Source organism: Oncorhynchus clarkii, chromosome 13 (genome assembly GCF_045791955.1).
Source record: "Oncorhynchus clarkii lewisi isolate Uvic-CL-2024 chromosome 13, UVic_Ocla_1.0, whole genome shotgun sequence".
Lineage (NCBI taxonomy): Eukaryota > Metazoa > Chordata > Actinopteri > Salmoniformes > Salmonidae > Oncorhynchus > Oncorhynchus clarkii.
The window spans coordinates 38,529,235-38,548,857 of record NC_092159.1 but is presented as its reverse complement, the minus strand read 5'-3'; the positions used below and the strand labels follow the sequence as shown (position 1 = coordinate 38,548,857).

At 47.0% G+C, this 19,623-nt stretch overlaps 1 protein-coding gene across 1 annotated transcript in view; it reads right to left on the bottom strand.

Annotated features, from left to right (window-relative positions):
- LOC139423932 (SH3 and cysteine-rich domain-containing protein 2-like) overlaps positions 1-16,452 on the bottom strand; it is a 32,359-nt gene extending 15,907 nt beyond the window's left edge. Inside the window, exons 1-2 of the mRNA XM_071175582.1 lie at positions 15,774-16,452; positions 681-1,035 (exon numbers count right to left, since the gene is read on the bottom strand). Coding sequence (XP_071031683.1) covers positions 681-1,035; positions 15,774-15,857 — 439 coding nt within the window. The 5' untranslated portion in view covers positions 15,858-16,452. The remainder of the gene's footprint in view (positions 1-680; positions 1,036-15,773) is intronic.
- Positions 16,453-19,623: the final 3,171 nt, after the last annotated feature.

The window sequence follows — 19,623 nt, the reverse complement described above, 5'->3', positions numbered from 1 at the left end:
AGGCGGGCTACAGGACAGCTGGGTCAGCTGGTGCAGTGAAGAAAAAAACGACGATGTAAGCAAAACACAAGCAAAAACAAAGAGTAAGACTTCTTCTGCAATCAATCATGGCGACAGGAAGTAGATTTAGCAAAGAGGAAAAGAGTATGAGAATGTTTAGGGACCTGTACACACGCAGCAGCATATCAAATCAAGGGCACGTGAACATGCTAACTAGACTTGCCCTCAGCTTCTCAATCCAATCAAACCGTATGCTTTATGTCCGAAAACCAAGAATACAACCACGAGAGGAGTCTAATACCCTTTCTGTGGTACCTCTGCTATTCTCCTGCATCAACTCCAATTATAGTCCAACTAATGTTTGCCTCACTGTTATCAATATTAAATTGTTATTGCTACTGAATAGGAATTAAATGATGTGAGCCATTTCAACTAACTATTCCAGTCATTAGCTACCTAGTCAAGTGCTGCCTTTGAAATCTGTTCACTTAATAGTCAAGTGGATTCTAGTATAATGGATAGTGGCTGTGACCTAATAAAGTAAGGACAATGACCAGCTAGAAATACAAGATCAAGTAACCAGGAGAAATGGCTGAATGAAGCCACTAGTCCTACATAGACACTGAGGCCTAAGCAGGCTGGTAGTGTCGAGAGGCCTGGGAGTAAAGTAGGCACCTTACCCACGATCAGGTGCTTGCAGAGCTGGCAGTGGGTGGGCTTGCGGAACACGTGCTCCTGGAAGCAGTGGGTCAACTGCGTCAGGTGGGTTGGGGGCGGGGCCTTGGAAGACAGCGAGGGGGAGGAGCTTAGAGACGGGGAGTGGGAGCAGAGGGAGGGGTTGGGGCTGAGTGACGGAGAGAGGGAGGGTGAGCGTTCACTGGCGAGGGGAGAGCCAGGGGGCGGGGAGGGGGGTGGTGGGTCGGTGATGAAGTCAGGGGGGAGACGGGCGTCACTGTAGGACCTCTGGAAGAAGTTCTCCACGCTCTTACTGCGCATCAGGGTCTTAAAGGAGAGGGAGCGCTTCAGACGCTGGAGCTGCAGGGAGGGAGAGAGGAGAGCATCAGGAGAACATTCACTACAGATATCAACACGTCAGGGACTTAACGGAGAGGGAGCGCGTCAGACGCTGGAGCTGCAGGGAGGGAAAGAGGAGAGAGGGGAGCATCAGGAGAACATTCACTACAGGTATCAACACATCAGGGACTTAAAGGAGAGGGAGCACTTCAGACGCTGGAGCTGCAGGGAGGGAGAGTGGAGAGAGGGGAGCATCAGGAGAACATTCACAACAGGTATCAACACGTCAGGGACTTAACGGGTACAATAACAGGTTGTTCGTACCAGTTGTTCCCCCGAGACGATGAACAAGCAATTTTCCATTGCCAAGTCGTTTCCGTAGTAGTTCCATAAACACGCGATACTGACTTACCATTTCATGAAAAAAAACGACAGCACAAAAAGACGTTAGCACTCACATGGAAAATAATCATTTGGGAAATCCCATTTAGTTGGGTTTCATTTAAGGTTGCTAGCCGTAACCCACTGGGCATGGACGTCAATTCAAAGTAATTTTGTTGAAATGCCTTGGTAACAACGTTGACTCAACCAGTGTGTGCCCAGTGGGAAATCTTTACAACCAGTGTGTGCCCAGTGGGAAGGCTTTACAACCAGTGTGTGCCCAGTGGGAAATCTTTACAACCAGTGTGTTCCCAGTGGGAAGGCTTTACAACCAGTGTGTGCCCAGTGGGAAATCTTTACAACCAGTGTGTTCCCAGTGGGAAATATTTACAACCAGTGTGTGCCCAGTGGGAAGGCTTTACAACCAGTGTGTTCCCAGTGGGAAATCTTTACAACCAGTGTGTTCCCAGTGGGAAATCTTTACAACCAGTGTGTGCCCAGTGGGAAATCTTTACAACCAGTGTGTTCCCAGTGGGAAATCTTTACAACCAGTGTGTTCCAGTGGGAAATCTTTACAACCAGTGTGTGCCCAGTGGGAAGGCTTTACAACCAGTGTGTGCCCAGTGGGAAATCTTTACAACCAGTGTGTTCCCAGTGGGAAATCTTTACAACCAGTGTGCTCCCAGTGGGAAGGCTTTACAACCAGTGTGTGCCCAGTGGGAAATATTTACAACTAGTGTGTTCCCAGTGGGAAATCTTTACAACCAGTGTGTTCCCAGTGGGAAATCTTTACAACCAGTGTGTTCCCAGTGGGAAATCTTTACAACCAGTGTGTTCCCAGTGGGAAGGCTTTACAACCAGTGTGTTCCCAGTGGGAAATATTTACAACCAGTGTGTTCCCAGTGGGAAATCTTTACAACCAGTGTGTTCCCAGTGGGAAGGCTTTACAACCAGTGTGTTCCCAGTGGGAAATATTTACAACCAGTGTGTTCCCAGTGGGAAATATTTACAACCAGTGTGTTCCCAGTGGGAAATATTTACAACCAGTGTGTTCCCAGTGGGAAATATTTACAACCAGTGTGTTCCCAGTGGGAAATCTTTACAACCAGTGTGTTCCCAGTGGGAAATCTTTACAACCAGTGTGTTCCCAGTGGGAAATCTTTACAACCAGTGTGTTCCCAGTGGGAAATCTTTACAACCAGTGTGTTCCCAGTGGGAAATCTTTACAACCAGTGTGTTCCCAGTGGGAAATCTTTACAACCAGTGTGTTCCCAGTGGGAAATCTTTACAACCAGTGTGTTCCCAGTGGGAAACCTTTACAACCAGTGTGTTCCCAGTGGGAAATATTTACAACCAGTGTGTGCCCAGTGGGAAATCTTTACAACCAGTGTGTTCCCAGTGGGAAATCTTTACAACCAGTGTGTTCCCAGTGGGAAATATTTACAACCAGTGTGTGCCCAGTGGGAAATCTTTACGTGGAGGTTTGGATGTGTGTAAATAACATTTCCCTGGTTCAGAGGGAGAAAGGCTGATGAAAAGGACCGAGACAGATTACCCAGCAGCCTTATCAGCAGCCAATCTCATGGCTCCTTATCTGATTCAGTACCTTTATCAAATCAAATCAAACTTTATTTGTCACATGCGCCGAATACAACAAGTGTAGACTTTAAGGTGAAATGCTGACTTACAAGCCCTTAACCAACAGTGCAGTTCAAGAAGAGTTAAGAAAATATTTACCAAATTGACTAAAATAACACAATAAGAAAAACAATAACGAGGCTATATACAGGGGGCACCGGTGCCGAGTCAGTGTGCAGGTTAGTTGAGGGCCTATTGACGATGTCATCACACCAGCCTACCTCTGGTCCATTGTCAGTGCGAGTGCTGGGCTTAAATGGTAAACGTACACACATATCACACACACCTACTGTATACATGCAATGCACACATACACACACACACACACACACACACACACACACACACGCACACACACACACACACACACGGTTATACACACAGCATCCTTACCCCACATATTGTACATGACGGGACTATAATCTACTCCTTATCAGCTCTATTGACCGAGCTGTTCCTGCATGACTTATTAATGAACACATGTCAAAGCCATCGCTCCTGTATCCTGTCTCTCTGTCTCTCCAACTTGCATTGATTACCTAAATAAATACATGTCCCTCAACTGACTGATGTTCTCCCCAGGCGCAGGTTGACGTTTATTGTTATGAATCTTTCCCTGGTGGCAGAACTGAATATTTTCTGCTAGATGGGCCAGCTGCAAAGTCAAAATGGTCTATTATCTTAAAAATGTATGAAGACAAAAATGTGTTTTTTAAAACTTTGAATATAAGGTTAGGGTAAGGCATTAAGATTAGCGGTGGGGTTAAGTTGAGGGTTAGGTTTAAAACCAGATTTTATGACTTTGGCTGTGCTAGCTAGTGACCACCGCAGAGCGGCGTCCGGGGCAAGATTGATGACAATAAAATGCCAACCTGCTCCTCAGGCCAGAGATATTGATGATCATACATCATGTGGAGTTCGGTGTTATGGATGGTGCTGTGGTGAAGTGTCTGTCACAGAGACACCATAGAGGTGAGGAGCTAGCAGAGAGAGGAGGGCGTTGTCGGAAACTAAAAGAACGGACCAGGGTAGGCAGACACACCGTGGATCCACCACAGACACAGCTCCCTGCGCTTTGCGTGCGAATGCACATACGCACACACACACACACCGACACCGGCGCACACACACACACGTACACACTCTCTTTCTCTCTCTGTCCGTCTGTCTGCTGCTAGCGGAGGCTTACGCCTCTGTTTCTCAGGGAATAGGAGATGAAGACAGTTTGTCCAAGAGAGCGTGTGAGTCAGAAAGACTGATAGCTGTCCCTGTGTACGTGTTGATGAGCATAGAAGTGTTGTGTGCGTGCATGCGGGTGCCTGTTTGTGTCGAGTGTGCGTTTCTCCCCGTGTCAAATCATTTGATTACAGCTGCTCATCTGAGCCTATGACGATTGGGAATTGAAGCGGAGAGGCGGTTTGGTTTGACACACCTGTCAGCGCGGCGCTCCCTACGCAGCGACCATGAGGTGCGGTGCAGCGCGTCAGAGGCGTTTGTCCAGAGCATGTTAAGTCAGAGGAAAGAAGCCTGGGCGTCATAGTAACCGAATCTAGATTCTATTTCTATGGTCGGTCGTAGCCTGCCGCCCGCGCCGTGATAGAACACACGTCTCAATTAGAGTGTATCTAATCAAGCCTCTGTGCTGATCTTCCCAAATAGCACTCGATTCCCTTTCTAGTGCATATGGGCCGTGGTCAAAAGCAGCTCACTACAGATATAATAGGGTGCCATTTGGGACTCGACCAGAGAAAAACCCTCGTCAAACTCTATTTTAGTTGAGACGTTATCATCTGGAGTAACGCCAACATTAACCCTCAGTACTGCCAGTTGGCTTCATGTATAGTAATCCACAAGGCTCCAGTTCATAATGACTGTTTGTTGTCATTTACATGTGGATTATGTCCTTTGCATACAATACCTTAGGTGACCTAGCAACTGTACAATCCAACCCTGGCATACGTATGTGTGAACTAGTCGCTTAACTGCCATATTCAATGCCTATCCCCTGTAATTTCGTGATAATACTGCCAGAAAGTCTAGGATCGTTTACCTAACACCAGCCTCTCCACGTCCTGTGTAGTCACGTGGGTCCTGCGTCAGAGGAAGGGCTGAGAAGAGAAGGGCTGCCTCAGAGGAAAAGCTTTCTCTATCTCGCTATCTTTTCATTTCTCTCTCTTTCTCTCTCTCTCTCTCTCTCTCTGTCTCTCCCATCCCTCCCTCTCCCTTTTTCTAACTGTTTTCCCCCTCTCTCTCCCTGCCATATATCATGGGCATCCAACCCACCACCTCAAGAAGAATCCCTCTCCAATGTCTAACTGTTCAACTCCCAGGTCAAAGCTGTGCTGAGCACCAAACACTGTTGCAGCCCTGGGAGAGACAAAGGGATGTTTATGGACAGCTCTCAAAATGAAAAACAAGGGAACAAACAGAACACACACACACACACACAAAAAAAACCATACCTTGGGTTTTCTCTGTCTGGAGATGTAAGAGAAACGATTGGCAGACGATACAGTATAAATAACCTGCTGGGAAACTTCCCTAAGTCTAAATGAATAATGTCGGAAGAGACACCGTCCGCACGCCACCCACACACACACGCGCAAGCATTCATGCACACACACACACATTTTCTATTTCTTCTTGCTGCGGTTGACTTGTTAATGGGATGCAAGCAGCACAGGGGGAGGGGGCATTGGGGAATGTTGTGCTGTCTGTCTTTTAGAACATTATTCCAGTGAAACAAAGGTCTCTGTGAGAACTTTGATCCAAAGCTGCAGTGACTGATGCTTTGTGGTCTTTGAGTTGTTGTTGAATTTATCCCCCTCCAATATTTCTCCTCTCCTCAGAACCAGCCCTTCCTTACCTCTCTGACTCATGGGTGTGTTACGTAAAGATATGACACTCACTCACTCTTCCCCATTACCCCGGCTGGCGCATAAGGGCAAAGAAGATATGACACTCACTCACTCTTCCCCATTACCCCGGCTGGCGCATAAGGGCAAAGAAGATATGACACTCACTCACTCTTCCCCATTACCCCGGCTGGCGCATAAGGGCAAAGAAGATATGACACTCACTCACTCTTCCCCATTACCCCGGCTGGCGCATAAGGGCAAAGAAGATATGACACTCACTCACTCTTCCCCATTACCCCGGCTGGCGCATAAGGGCAAAGAAGATATGACACTCACTCACTCTTCCCCATTACCCCGGCTGGCGCATAAGGGCAAAGAAGATATGACACTCACTCACTCATCCTCATTACCCCGGCTGGCGCATAAGGGCAAAGAAGATATGACAGTATTGGTTTTCTGTGTACCCAGTTATCTATTGTAACTTGTTTTACCTGTCTGATATTGGTTGCTAAGGAACTATTGTATCGGAAAGGCAAATTTCAGGGCAAGCAAACAATCAAGTATAATCTTATTTTACCATCACCCAGCAATCCTCTCCCTGACCGGACCAGATTATTGTTCAGACTGCAGGTTGACTGCAGCAGGTTGACTGCAGCAGGTTGACTGCAGCGGGTTGACTGCAGCGGGTTGACTGCAGCAGGTTGACTGCAGCAGGTTGACTGCAGCAGGTTGACTGCAGCAGGTTGACTGCAGCAGGTTGACTGCAGCGGGTTGACTGCAGCGGGTTGACTGCAGCGGGTTGACTGCAGCGGGTTGACTGCAGCAGGTTGACTGCAGCGGGTTGACTGCAGCAGGTTGACTGCAGCGGGTTGACTGCAGCGGGTTGACTGCAGCAGGTTGACTGCAGCAGGTTGACTGCAGCGGGTTGACTGCAGCGGGTTGACTGCAGCGGGTTGACTGCAGCAGGTTGACTGCAGCGGGTTGACTGAAGCGGGTTGACTGCAGCGGGTTGACTGCAGCGGGTTGACTGCAGCGGGTTGACTGCAGCGGGTTGACTGCAGCAGGTTGACTGCAGCAGGTTGACTGCAGCAGAATGACTGCAGCAGAATGACTGCAGCAGGTTGACTGCAGCAGGTTGACTGCAGCAGGTTGACTGCAGCAGGTTGACTAGCTGGCCCTGGGGACACACATGTGTCTTCATATTCTTCACTCCCCCCACCACTTTCTGTAGACATCCTCTGACCCAATATCTCCACTGCTGCCTCCACTCTGGGTTACTTCCATAGCTATTGGTTTAGAGTGCACACATTATGTCAATTCAATAGAAAAATCAACCAGGTTTAAGTGCTACGCTAGGTGATCATTCTGCTGCAGTGATCCTGCTAGAAGCACCACAGCAGAGTGGCTCCATCCCTCACCGCTAGATCAGGTCAGGACACTGGTAGAGTTAGATTAGATAGAGAGTAGGTAGGTAGGTAGGTAGGAACAGTAAGGTATGTACTCTAGGTAGGTAGGTAGGTAGGTAATTAGGTCAAGAGATAGATAGATAGATAGATAGATAGATAGATAGATAGATAGATAGACAGATAGATACAAGTCTCTACCAAAATAAAGGAAACACCAACATAAATCGTGTTAATAGGGCGTTGGTCCACCACGAGCCAGAACAGCTTCAATGCACATTGGCATGGATTCTACAAGTGTCTGGAACTCTATTGGAGGGATAACAACACAATTCTTCAAAAGAGAAATTCCATCAGTTGATGTTTTGTTCATGGATACTCTGTCTCAGGCGCCGCTCCAGAATCTCCCATAAGTGTTCAATTGGGTTGAGATGTGGTGTCTGAGACGGCCATGGCATATAGTTTACATCGTTTTCATGCTCATTAAACCATTCAGTGTCCACAATAAATCATTCATAAACCAATAAACCAATAAATGTGTTTCCATTATTTTGGCAGTTACTTGTAGATGATAGATAGATAGATAGACAGATGATAGGACTGTTCTTTACGGCTCGGTTCAGTCAGTGTTATATTGAGTACTCTGGGAGAGGGAATTGGAGAGAAAATGTGAACAGAGGACTCATTTAAAACGCTGACAAGAGACCTCCCATTATTCTAATGAAGATACAAATATCTGCAGAGTCTGTGTGGATGTAAGAAGTGCTGGGGATGCAGATGCTGTGTTGGTGCTGCTGCTGATGTTGATAGAAACAAGAGGTGGCCAGAGAGGAATAGAGGAATAGTAGGGAAAGACACAAATGATCACGCTATGCAACAGTGTTTACTAAGGTCCAATTAAATGCAAGGGGATCCTATTGTGAGAGGATTCAAGTAGCCGATCAGGTACTAAGGGTAATATAAACACTTTTCTTCTTTATTATATAAGCAAGAAAAACAGAAGAGACATGAAACTGTTGAATGTCTGTAGATTTCACTGCTAGACTAGAGCTGCTCATTATGCATGGCAACGGCAGAGTCCCACTTTGAATGAGAGATGCACGAGCAGTCTCTCTCTAGCTCTCTCTGCACGCACACACTCGTACACACACGCAGACACACAAGTACACACATGAACCCAACTGATCCAACAATGGGCACACTCACAAACACGCTCTCCCCCCCCCCCCCCCCCCCCCCCCCCTCTCTCTCTCTCTCTCTCTCTCTGTATTTATTCCAGACTTACTGTGCTAGGCTGTGTGAAACCAAGCTCCATATAAAAGGATAGCTGCTCTACCTGGCTGGCACCTCCACCCCCGTCCCCCTCCTCTCTTCACCCCCTCAGATCAGCAGTACCAGGTCCCCCCCCCCCCAGGAACCCACCATCACCTTCACCCTGACAGCTCATCACCCGCCCTTTGCACTCTCTTGGTCACTGTCCACATGCTAGACCCCGAGACACGGCCTGTCAATCACAGAGTGGGAGGGAGAGGGAGACAAAGAGAGAGAGAAGGGGGAGAGACAGAGACAGAGAAAAGAGGGAGAGACAGAGAGAAGGGGGAGAGAGAGAGAGAGAGAGAGAGAGAGAGAGAGAGAGAGAGAGAGAAGGGGGAGAGAGAGAGAAGGGGGGAGAGAGAGAGAGACAGAGAGAGAGAAGGGGGAGATTGACAGAGAGAGAGAAGGGGGAGAGACAGAGAGAGAGAGAAGGGGGGAGAGAGAGAGATAGAGAGAAGGGGAGAGAGAGAGAGAGAGAGAGAGAGAGAGAGAGAGAGAGAGAGAGAGAGAGAAGGGAGAGAGAGAGAGAGAGAGAGAGAAGGGAGAGAGAGAGAGAGAGAGAGAGAGAGAGAGAGAGAAGGGGGTAGAGAGAGAGAAGGGGGGAGAGAGAGAGAAAGAGAGAGAGACCCAATTGCCAAAGCACATGCTACCTGCGGCAAATCTGGAGCTCTTCCAGTGAACACATAATATGTGGATGTTTCCTTATCCTCGCACTGCTCCCTCCCTGCAGTGTGCCACAGTCCTACAGCAGTGCATCCCTGTCAGTGACAGGCAAGGTGTCAGGCAAGGTGTCGCATCAATAAACAACCAGGCAGTGAAGGTGTTACACCAATTAAAGTCCCCCTCCCCCATCATTCTGTGGTCTCTGTCTCTCTGACACAAGAGCCCTGCCCAAAGGGAGGTAGAGGAGTATTAGAAGTGTCAGAGGGAATGACAGACACCATGTTATAGCACACCCCAAAGCAAAATCCCCAAACCTAACTGAGGAAGAGCATATTGAATGTGAAAGTTTGGTGTTGTGGCCTGTCTTACTGAAGGAGTCATTGCCGATCACATACAGTCTCCCGGAAGTCTCCTGTATCCTGTAGGCTTGAACCTAGGAAGAAACCTAGAGAAGAACCAGGCTCTGAGGGGTGGCCAGTCCTCTTCTGGCTGTGCCGGGTGGAGATTAGAAACCTAGAGAGGAACCAGGCTCTGAGGGGTGGCCAGTCCTCTTCTGGCTGTGCCGGGTGGAGATTAGAAACCTAGAGAGGAACCAGGCTCTGAGGGGTGGCCAGTCCTCTTCTGGCTGTGCCGGGCGGAGATTAGAAACCTAGAGAGGAACCAGGCTCTGAGGGGTGGCCAGTCCTCTTCTGGCTGTGCCGGGCGGAGATTAGAAACCTAGAGAGGAACCAGGCTCTGAGGGGTGGCCAGTCCTCTTCTGGCTGTGCCGGGTGGAGATTAGAAACCTAGAGAGGAACCAGGCTCTGAGGGGTGGCCAGTTCTCTTCTGGCTGAGCTGGGTGGAGATTAGAAGAGTGCATGTCCATTAAGGCCAGATTGTTCTTCAAGATATTGCTAGTGATGACAGTCTGCAGCTACTAGAAGGGTGCTATTTTCCTGGCTGCTGTCCACTCCCCCAGAATCTAATCTGCTCCTCAACACACACAGACAGACACACACACACATGCACACAGACCTCAGCCCGTCTGGACAAGGCACGCCACTGTGAGCCAGCCCAGCGGCAACACTCTAGAGTCCTCCTCTCCTTCTCCCTCTTTGGCCCTCTGCCTTTCTCTCAATTTCTGACATCCTTCATCTAAGTTTGGACTAGTGAGAACACGCTGCAGGCAGCTTCAGGGAGCATCTGTTATCTGGTGGGAGTCATTCTTCTCTATCTCCCTCTCATCAGAATGGCCTTGTGCTTGTCTGATATCTGGTCACGTCAAATAACTCAGGAGGCCTTCTTTTTTTGGAGTGGCTCTGATTATGTGTGTGAAAGAGAAATAGACGGATAGAAAGATAAGATAGAAGGATAGACGGGGAGATGGGATGTGTGCAGCGTGTGTGTGTGGGTGTATGTGTGTGTGTGCGTGCATGTGCGAAAGATTGACAGCAAGAACCCCAAATCCTGAGACCATCAGACCCTGTCTATAGGGTCCATACCCCTCCCCCTGATCCAATTATTTGGAGAAAATGGCTTTGACATTTACCACAGTGTTCAACTAATGGATTCTTAATAGACAACAACCGAGAAAGTGTCTTTGGGCACAAACCTATTATATTTCAAGCATTTAAATGGGAACTCCATTGGCAATTAACCTACTATTTTAACACTCCAGGAGTCAACCTCAATCAGAACCATGGGGTTTAAGGTGAAAAAGATAAATAATTGTGGCACTGACTCTTGATGCCTTTATACTACAACCTAATCTCCCAGTAACGAAAGCAGAGATTATAGTAGTAGCTGACATTGAGGAATGAAGCGGGATGTTCAAATCCTTGATGAGTCGATGAGTCGGGTGGTTTTTGAATGGTGGTCTGATATTTTGGGTGCGTGCAGGCAGACAGACAGACAGACAGACAGACAGACAGACAGACAGAGAGACAGGTCACTCTGCGTGTCTGATGAGGCACATGCTCACTGAGCACAAAACAAAGACAGGAGACAGGAGAGAAATCATTCTACGTGGGTAAATGTGTTTTTTTCCTAGCAGTGATGATATGATAGGAACATGTTCTGATTGCAATGTCAGAGTGATGTAGTAGGTTGTATGCTATGAAAATAAATAAAGAGTCGCAGACTGTACACACAAGCTCCAAGTCATTCATTGGATAAACCACCAATGTTTTGGCATCACTGTGCCTTCTTCAGGGTGATGTAGTAAACCATAGACATCTGGAATACAATAGAAATGTGAAGCATGTGTGAGCTGATTCAGTGTCTGTGTGAGACAGTGTGTGGTGTGTGTGAGAGAGAGAGAGAGAGAGAGAGAGAGAGCGAGGAGAGAGAGAGAGAGAGAGAGAGCGAGAGACAGAGAGAGAGAGAGAGAGAGAGAGAGAGCGAGAGCGAGAGCGAGAGACAGAGAGAGAGCGAGAGAGAGAGAGAGAGAGAGAGAGAGAGCGAGGAGAGAGAGAGAGAGAGAGAGAGAGAGAGAGAGAGCGAGGAGAGAGAGAGAGAGCGAGAGCGAGAGACAGAGAGAGAGAGAGAGAGAGAGAGAGAGCGAGGAGAGAGAGAGAGAGAGCGAGAGACAGAGAGAGAGAGAGAGAGAGAGAGAGAGAGAGAGAGAGAGAGAGAGCGAGCGAGAGCGAGAGACAGAGACAGAGAGAGAGAGAGAGAGAGAGAGAGAGCGAGAGAGAGAGAGCGAGAGCGAGAGAGAGAGAGAGAGAGAGAGAGAGAGAGAGAGAGCGTGTGGGCAACCGCAGGGTGCATGTGACGCGTCTACTACAGTAGTGTCTAGGTAGAGGTTAATTGCATGCCCCCTTACCACGTGCTTGCATACTAGCCGGCTAGCCCTTGTGGTGAATTGGGGAGCAGCTTCATGCACAAGTCTCCCCTTGCCGGTACAAAGCCTCTCCATGACCAAGACTCCTGTCCGGCCTCCTCGCGACGGCACACGTTAACTGGTTGACTTGAAATGCCAGGCTCTCCGGCAGGGGATCTCGGAGCAGCAGTGGGCCCCAGAGATGCGACTGTGCAGGCCCACCTCTGTGTGGACACGTCCTGGCAGCCATCAACCACTGATCCACTGCCTTGTGCGTTTGTCTGGTAGGACAAAAGCTAGGGGAGCTCACCCTGAGAGAAAAGCAGCATGCTGGCGGCGCGCGGTAGGCGGACGCAGACAGACTGGGGTTCCAGCAGCCTCCTGCAGATGTGGAAGATACTGGTCGTCCTGGGTTTCCCTCCTTGCCACTGGAATTTCAACCCTCCTACGGTGAAGTAGTGCTGTTGAGGATTGCGCACCCTCAGCGACACCTTAAATAACTTCCTTTGCGCAGGTAACCACTATCGACCGGAAACCGGACTAAAGTCTGGCGGCCTTGGGGTGTCTGGCTGCGGGAGCGCTTAATCAGACACCTGCACGCCAACAGCATAGGGCTATTATGGTCGCCAGCAGCTGGGACTTGAGTGGCAGCTGCTCTCGGCAGACCCCTGTGTGACTGAGCAGCCCTATTTAGGAGCCATACTGCTCACCCCAGCTGGGGAGAGGCCTAGAAAAGGTGGCCTAAAAATTGCCCACTCACTCCATCCTGGATAGGCTACCGCACCTATTTCAGTTCCACTCAGCGGTCAAAAAATGCTTCAGAAAATAATTCCCCTGAAACTGGTGACATGGAACATCAGAACTCTTTTGGACACTGAGGATAATAGCGATAGACCCCATCGGAGAACAGCTTTGATTGCTGCAGAACTAAGGTGCGACAACATTTACATTGCTGCCCTGAGTGAGACCAGGTTCCTGGATGAAGGGTCCCTGAAAGAGGAGGGAGAAGGTTACACCTTCTTCTTCTTCTGGAAATGCCGATTAATCAGTCGACCTCTACTCTCAACAGTCCCACATCTGCTACCCTTCACAAGGAATGGCGTGCATCGCGCAAGAAATTGCAAACAACCTTGCATGCTCTGCAGAACGAATGTTTGACTAATAAGGCACAGGAAATCCGAATTTATGCGGACAAAAACGACATGCACAATTTCTCCAACAAAAGCTATCTATGGCCCAAGAAGTCGCACCATCACCCCCATGAAAACAGCTGATGGTCTGACTCTCTTGAAGGACCAAAACCAGATCCTATGAGGTGGGCTGACCACTTTGAAGCACTACTCAATCATCATTCTCCTACAGACCACTCCATCCTGGAAGAACTGCCTGTCCGTCCACCCATTCAAGACCTCAACCGTTCGCAACCTTCCAAGTGGTGTTATCAGCTATCTGTTCGCTCAAGAACAACAAGACTCCTGGCGCTGACAGCATCCCGGTAAAGCTACATAAGAAGGGAGGTTACTTCTGCACCAGAATGCTCCACCAGCACATCACAGAGGTTTGGGAGCGGGAGAACGTCCCCCAACAGTGGCGGGATGCAAACATTGTCACCATAAGAACAAGGGTGACAAGTCCATCTGCGGCAACAGCCGGGGGAAATCCCTTCTGGCTGTTGCCGGCAAGGTCATGGCCAAGGTGATGCTACACAGGCTGGTGAACAACATCACAGAGGAACTGCTGCCAGAGTCACAATGCGGCTTCAGAAAGAACAGGAGTACGGTGGACATGATATTCATGGCACGGCAACTCCAGGAGAAGTGCCGTGAACAACAACAGGACCTTTTCATGGCCTTTGTCGACCTGTCCAAGGCCTTCGACACAGTGAGCAGGGAACTACTATGGGGCATTCTACTCAACATCCTTTGCCAGTTCCATGATGGGATGATGGCTCAGGTGGCCATAGGAGGGCAGGAGTCAGTGCCCTTTGAAGTAAGCATCGGTGTGAGGCAGGGGTGTGTGCTGGCACCAGTCCTCTTTAACATCTTCCTCCTTGGTGTCACCCAGCTTCTCCACAAGGAGCTTGAGGACAACAGCGGTGTTGTGTTGGATTTCAGGCTGGAAGAAAACAGTCCCCAAAGAATTGTGTGTGTGTGTGTGTTTGTGTCTGTTTAAAAAGGCACTTCAATAAATGGTTTCAATGTACCTTTCGAAATAGTGTCTCACAGTCAGGTAGCATTCTATGTCATCACAAACCTCATTTGAACAACTGAGGCTGAGCGTAGGCAGGCTACATCAATGGATGTTGTCTGCTTTAATCTAATGCTGCAAAACCTTCATACCAGTCGGCGTAGCAGGACAAGAATGCAAGAAAGAGAAGCAAGAAAGAGAGTGACGGCAGCACGAGTGTATGCGTTGCTATGGTGATTTCAGTAAACAAAGAGTGCAATTCAACATAGAAAACAACGCTATGGCAGAAGGCAAAAGTTGAAATAGTTGAACTCTGGCGGCAAGACCCGTCTACAGTGGCGTCTGACTGCGTTCATTGCCAGCCTCAAGGCATTTACCGTCGTTCTCTCATTGAAAACGATGACATCCAGTTTGGCGTCTACCTCGTGCCATCTAAACCCAGCATTAACCTCAGTCAATGACACGTGATAGACAATGATAGAAACATACATGCACAGCAAGGCAGTCAAATGACCAGAAATTCAAGAGACAACATGTAATAGCTTGTTTCTTTCATGTTTGGCCCCAGGGACCTTGAATTCTGGACAGTAAATTAGTTTGCATCAATTGAGAAGTTGCTTGGCACTCTGTAATCTCTTCCATTAAACTAAATAATTGTGAGTGAAGTAATGCTGTGAGTGTCTGCAGTGTTCAAATAATTTACATTCAAAACTAAACAAACTTTCCTAATGGGCCTGATGGCAAGATAACTTGGACAGGACATTTATTCCAAGACATTCTGGAACCTGAGTGTCCCTTTGTAAAGTCTTTTTCATTTTGAGCATGTGTGTAAGCGTAGACACACACACACACGCACAGTAAGTGGGAGAAAGAGAATGTTCCAATCATCTTGCCCCCTTTACGTCACCTGACGTGAGTTATTTTAGTTCCCCCATAGTGACGCAATTTACTGATGATGCGGTTTGAAATGCACCTGGCTGAAATCTACTGTGTTCAAGACAGTTGGGTTTATAACGATTCAAATGATGAAAAAAAAAAAAACTCTATGTTATAATAAATAATATTTAAAAAACTACAATACTGTAATAAAGCAGTGATTAACTATTATTTTTTCCCTGATATTAAGTCAACAGTAACTCCGTCTCAGCATCGTAAAACAAAAGAAAGGTATCAATGTGATAGTGAAAGCAACAAGTACTTTTAACTTTCTTAACCCAAGTCATACAGGCTACTGGTATGTGGTTGTGTCATGGCTTTCTGGCCAAATATTACACGTGTTAACACAAATCAAACATATTCACTATGTGAAAACACCTGGAACAACCAGTCAAACACCTTCATATTTTAAAATCTCCACTATCTAGTCAGAAGAACGGACTGCGTAAAACCTTCACACCACTGTGGACTGAGGTTCAAATTTCTCCCGCTGGTTATCTTGCAAGGATAGTTGTTGTTTCACCGAGGTCCGAAACAGTTGTCAGCCAGTGAGACATGTGATTGTAGTATACTACTTGCCTTTGACACCGGTGTGATGGACAAGTTGCTTGGCGAGCGCTGGAGCTGCGTCTCGGTCTCCATCTCGATGTTCTCCGTCATCATCAGTCTCTTCACGGGATGAAATGAGACAGTCGGCTGTTACTGCTGAATTCATTCAAATGTGAGTTAGTCAAAAGTACTGCCCAGTGTAGCCGTTGAAATTGGCTAAATAAAGTGTGACATCTCACCACGTTTTAACGATTCACGCGCGCGGGTAATAGGCAGGCTGTTGAGGATTTTGCGCCACGAGATGCACAGGGTTACATCCAATTAATACACATCACAGGTCTAAAGGCATTTTAGGTCAGGGCTGCAGAAAGGGTGCAGTCTGTGGCGGTATTCGAAAGATTGGACCTTAGTTACGCATCAGCAAATGACGGTCCTATCCTGCCCTGCGAGGCAAGTAACCTACCAACTGCTATTCACTCTGATAGTACTATAGTAGTCAACTAAACTCTGATCCAAATACCTCATGTTGGAACAAGCAGGTGCGACTCTACTAAAGAAGAACAAATATTAATAATGTGTTCGAATCTGAGGGCTTTTATAGTCCATTAGATTTCCAAAAACAAGTAGACGTTCCAGGAAGGTTCCTCTCACAAGCCAGAACTCCTGTAGTAGTAGTATGGTAAGGGTGCAATAGCATTTTCCTTTCGTCGAACCTTTTACTGGACGTGTGCTGCCTACATAAATTCGACTAAACTTCAAACCCAGTCACGCCTCCATGTGCGTCCGTGGCGCATGATTGGAGCACTCTTTACAACTATGTCAATATTCATTTACTCCAATTTCAGGATTGGTGGTTGTCAGAATTTCATAAAAGGGACGGTATCTTGGTGTGACAGTAGGTTATGATAGAAAATACTGGGCTTCAAGTAAAGTTTCCATCAAACGTATTGGGAACAGGGACCATCTCTGTGTAAATGAATGCCATGGTCACAGAACACTTGTCAACATTTCCATTGATGGGCTATCATAAAGTGTTTACTTACATTTCGCGTAAGGATTACATTAGAGGTTGTTATTTTAGAATAAATGAAATAAAAAAAATAAATGAACAAAAACTTTAGAAAAGAATCTCCTTTACTTTTGTTTCCACTGTCACCACCATGTCTTGTTTCTAGGTGTTAGTCATCAATGTAGGTAACCAGACTATATGTGCCCTTCTTTCTGTATGCGTCATCGAGCACAAGACAAACCAGATCAGACTCTCTGTGTGTGTGTGTGTGTGTGTGTGTGTGTGTACTGGACAGCTCATGAATAAGCATGATGAATCACTTCCAAATAATAGACTGTACCTTATTACACCTTAGAGCACACACCACAGGATATATGTAGATGTCATACCTGTCTATTATCAAATGATTGGTTAGGGGGCCAGGTTTTCCACACTGATGTGATGACATCTTGCCTGAAGTGTAATAGATTATTCAAAAACCGTTTCAATCATTGCACGTTGACTAGTGCACTTGTCTTGGAATGAATACAGAGAATGAAGCCGTCTCACCGGGTAGCCTACTGAGAACACGGTCTGTTTATACTTAGGCTAAATATGAAAAACACTGATCTGAATGACCCAGAGGAGGGATGAAAATTCTGGGAATCTAATCCGAGGAGAGCTTCAATTCTTATTAATAGTTTTCAAGTGATTTCCCCCAGAAAGACGACCCTTGTGGGACGGGTTGGCCCATTTTCCACTGTCTGTGTGAAAGTATCTACATGAGCGTATCTAAAAGAGAGGTAGGAAGTGGGAGGATAGTTAGAGAAAGGGAATAAAGAGAGTGAGAGCAAGGGAAAGAGAAACACCAGAGCATCTTCAGGTAATGATCTTCTCTGTTCTCTTCCTGGTTTCTGTCCTCTCCTTTATTTAACCACCATGCTCCTCTCCAAGGTTACCTGTGCTTATAAAACGAACCCCTACGTGCTGTCTTTGTTACAGCAGCTTCCATTTAGCGGATTCAGTAAGTGTTGCACAGCCCATCTCTCCTTCATTTTCTCCCTGTCCTATAAAACACAGCGGGCACAGTCACAGACCCTATCTGCCTTATAAAAGGTGAGCTCCTAATCTCCTATACAGATGTGCCTCTGATGCTTAAACAGCAGGCAGTGGCCATTCGTCATGGGCCATGTGATACTGACAGGGTGATGGTTAAAAGGGGGGCTACGGGTGGTGGCTGTGGTTACAAACATTTTCCTTCGTCTTTGAGCCCATCACATTCATCTGTTGTTTTCCATTGATTGGTCATTTGTTCAACTGTGGACTCACTGACAGGGACAATCAGGGACAAACTCTTCTACTTTCACATAGGTGAAAGAGTGAGGGAGAGCCTGTGTGTGTGTGTGTGCGCACGCGCGCAAACACAGAGCTGGTAGCAGTCTGCCACAACATCAGAGAGAGCTACACTTCTGCATATGATTACAGTATTTCTATGTCTATGTATGCATTCCATTATTCCACCTAAGCCCTTCATCAAAGTTTGGGCTAAGCTGTCAGAAGCCATTTAATGGAGGAGAGAGGGAGAAAGAGAGAGAAGAGAGAGCGAGGGGGAGAGAGAGAGCAAGAGAGGAGAAAAGGAAGCCAAGGACGGTGACATTATTATTGTGTTACCCCAGCCTCAGTAATCATATTCAAATGCATTATTCCTAGTTTTCTCCAGCACGTCAGCAGCAAGTGCCAGCTGCATGGCGGATTGTGCAGACGCAGAGAGCAATGGAACACGCTTCCTGATATAACACTGGGGCTGCAGTCTCCTGCATGTGTGTTTAGGGGAGGCATGTGTGTGCGCATTGTTTGTCGACTGCCACATGCGTCATATTTAAGCATATGCCACATTAGTCTCTAAAGTGTGTGCAGAATGTCATTATCCTGAATGGCACAAGTGTGACCAATTACCCGAGTGTGAGTCTTGACTACAAACTTAGCCATTCTTATTAGTCAATTGCTTTGTGTGGAGAAAACAATACACCCTCAATGAACATTCATACGATTTATAATCTGCCTTCTCTCCTGTGCACTCGCAGACTAATACCCCAGGTGTCTGTAAGCCAGCTAAAAATAAGGTCCCCCCCAATGACAAGATAGGATGCAAAAACAAGCCACTCCATGCCAGAGGGAAGGAGAAGGGGGAACACAATATCTCTGGCAGCAGGGGGACAACTGGAGCCAAAATGGCCCCCATGTGGCACTATGAGCCCAACAACATCACAAGCTAAGTCGCTGGTCGTCATGGCACTGTAGGACGGGTAGAAGTGTGGTTACTCCCAATGGGGCAGATTGAATGAACAGGATCATTCTTCTGCGATTTCGTCACTGACATCAGATACCCACACACCATTAGTATGAAGACTTGGGTCACATACATGTTTGAATTAAATTTAGCTACAAAGTGGATCAATTAAGTAAAAGAGCATTTAACTACTCGTAACGTAGTTCCAGTCTGCTTCTTCCAACCCTGCACAATCCTCAGGGTTGGGTATCTCAGACTTTTTTTGGGGAAAGTAGCTTATTGCTGCCCTCTAGTGTTGCGCTAAGGTTTGGACAACATGCATTACATACAGTAACAGGAAAACATGTAGGACTATTACAATATAATGGAGACTACCTGACCAGGAAAAACTCTAGTCCCTATATATAGCCTATAACTGGGGCCAAGAGTTTTTCCTAGTCAGGCCAGGAAAAATTTCAGAGCAAAATTAATGAACACTTCAACATACTGCAATTACAGAAATAAACAAACAGGCAAATCTTAATAATATATAGTTATATATTTATTCATACATACATATTTATTTATAATCAGTTAATTGTAAAAAAAAAAGAAAATAAAAA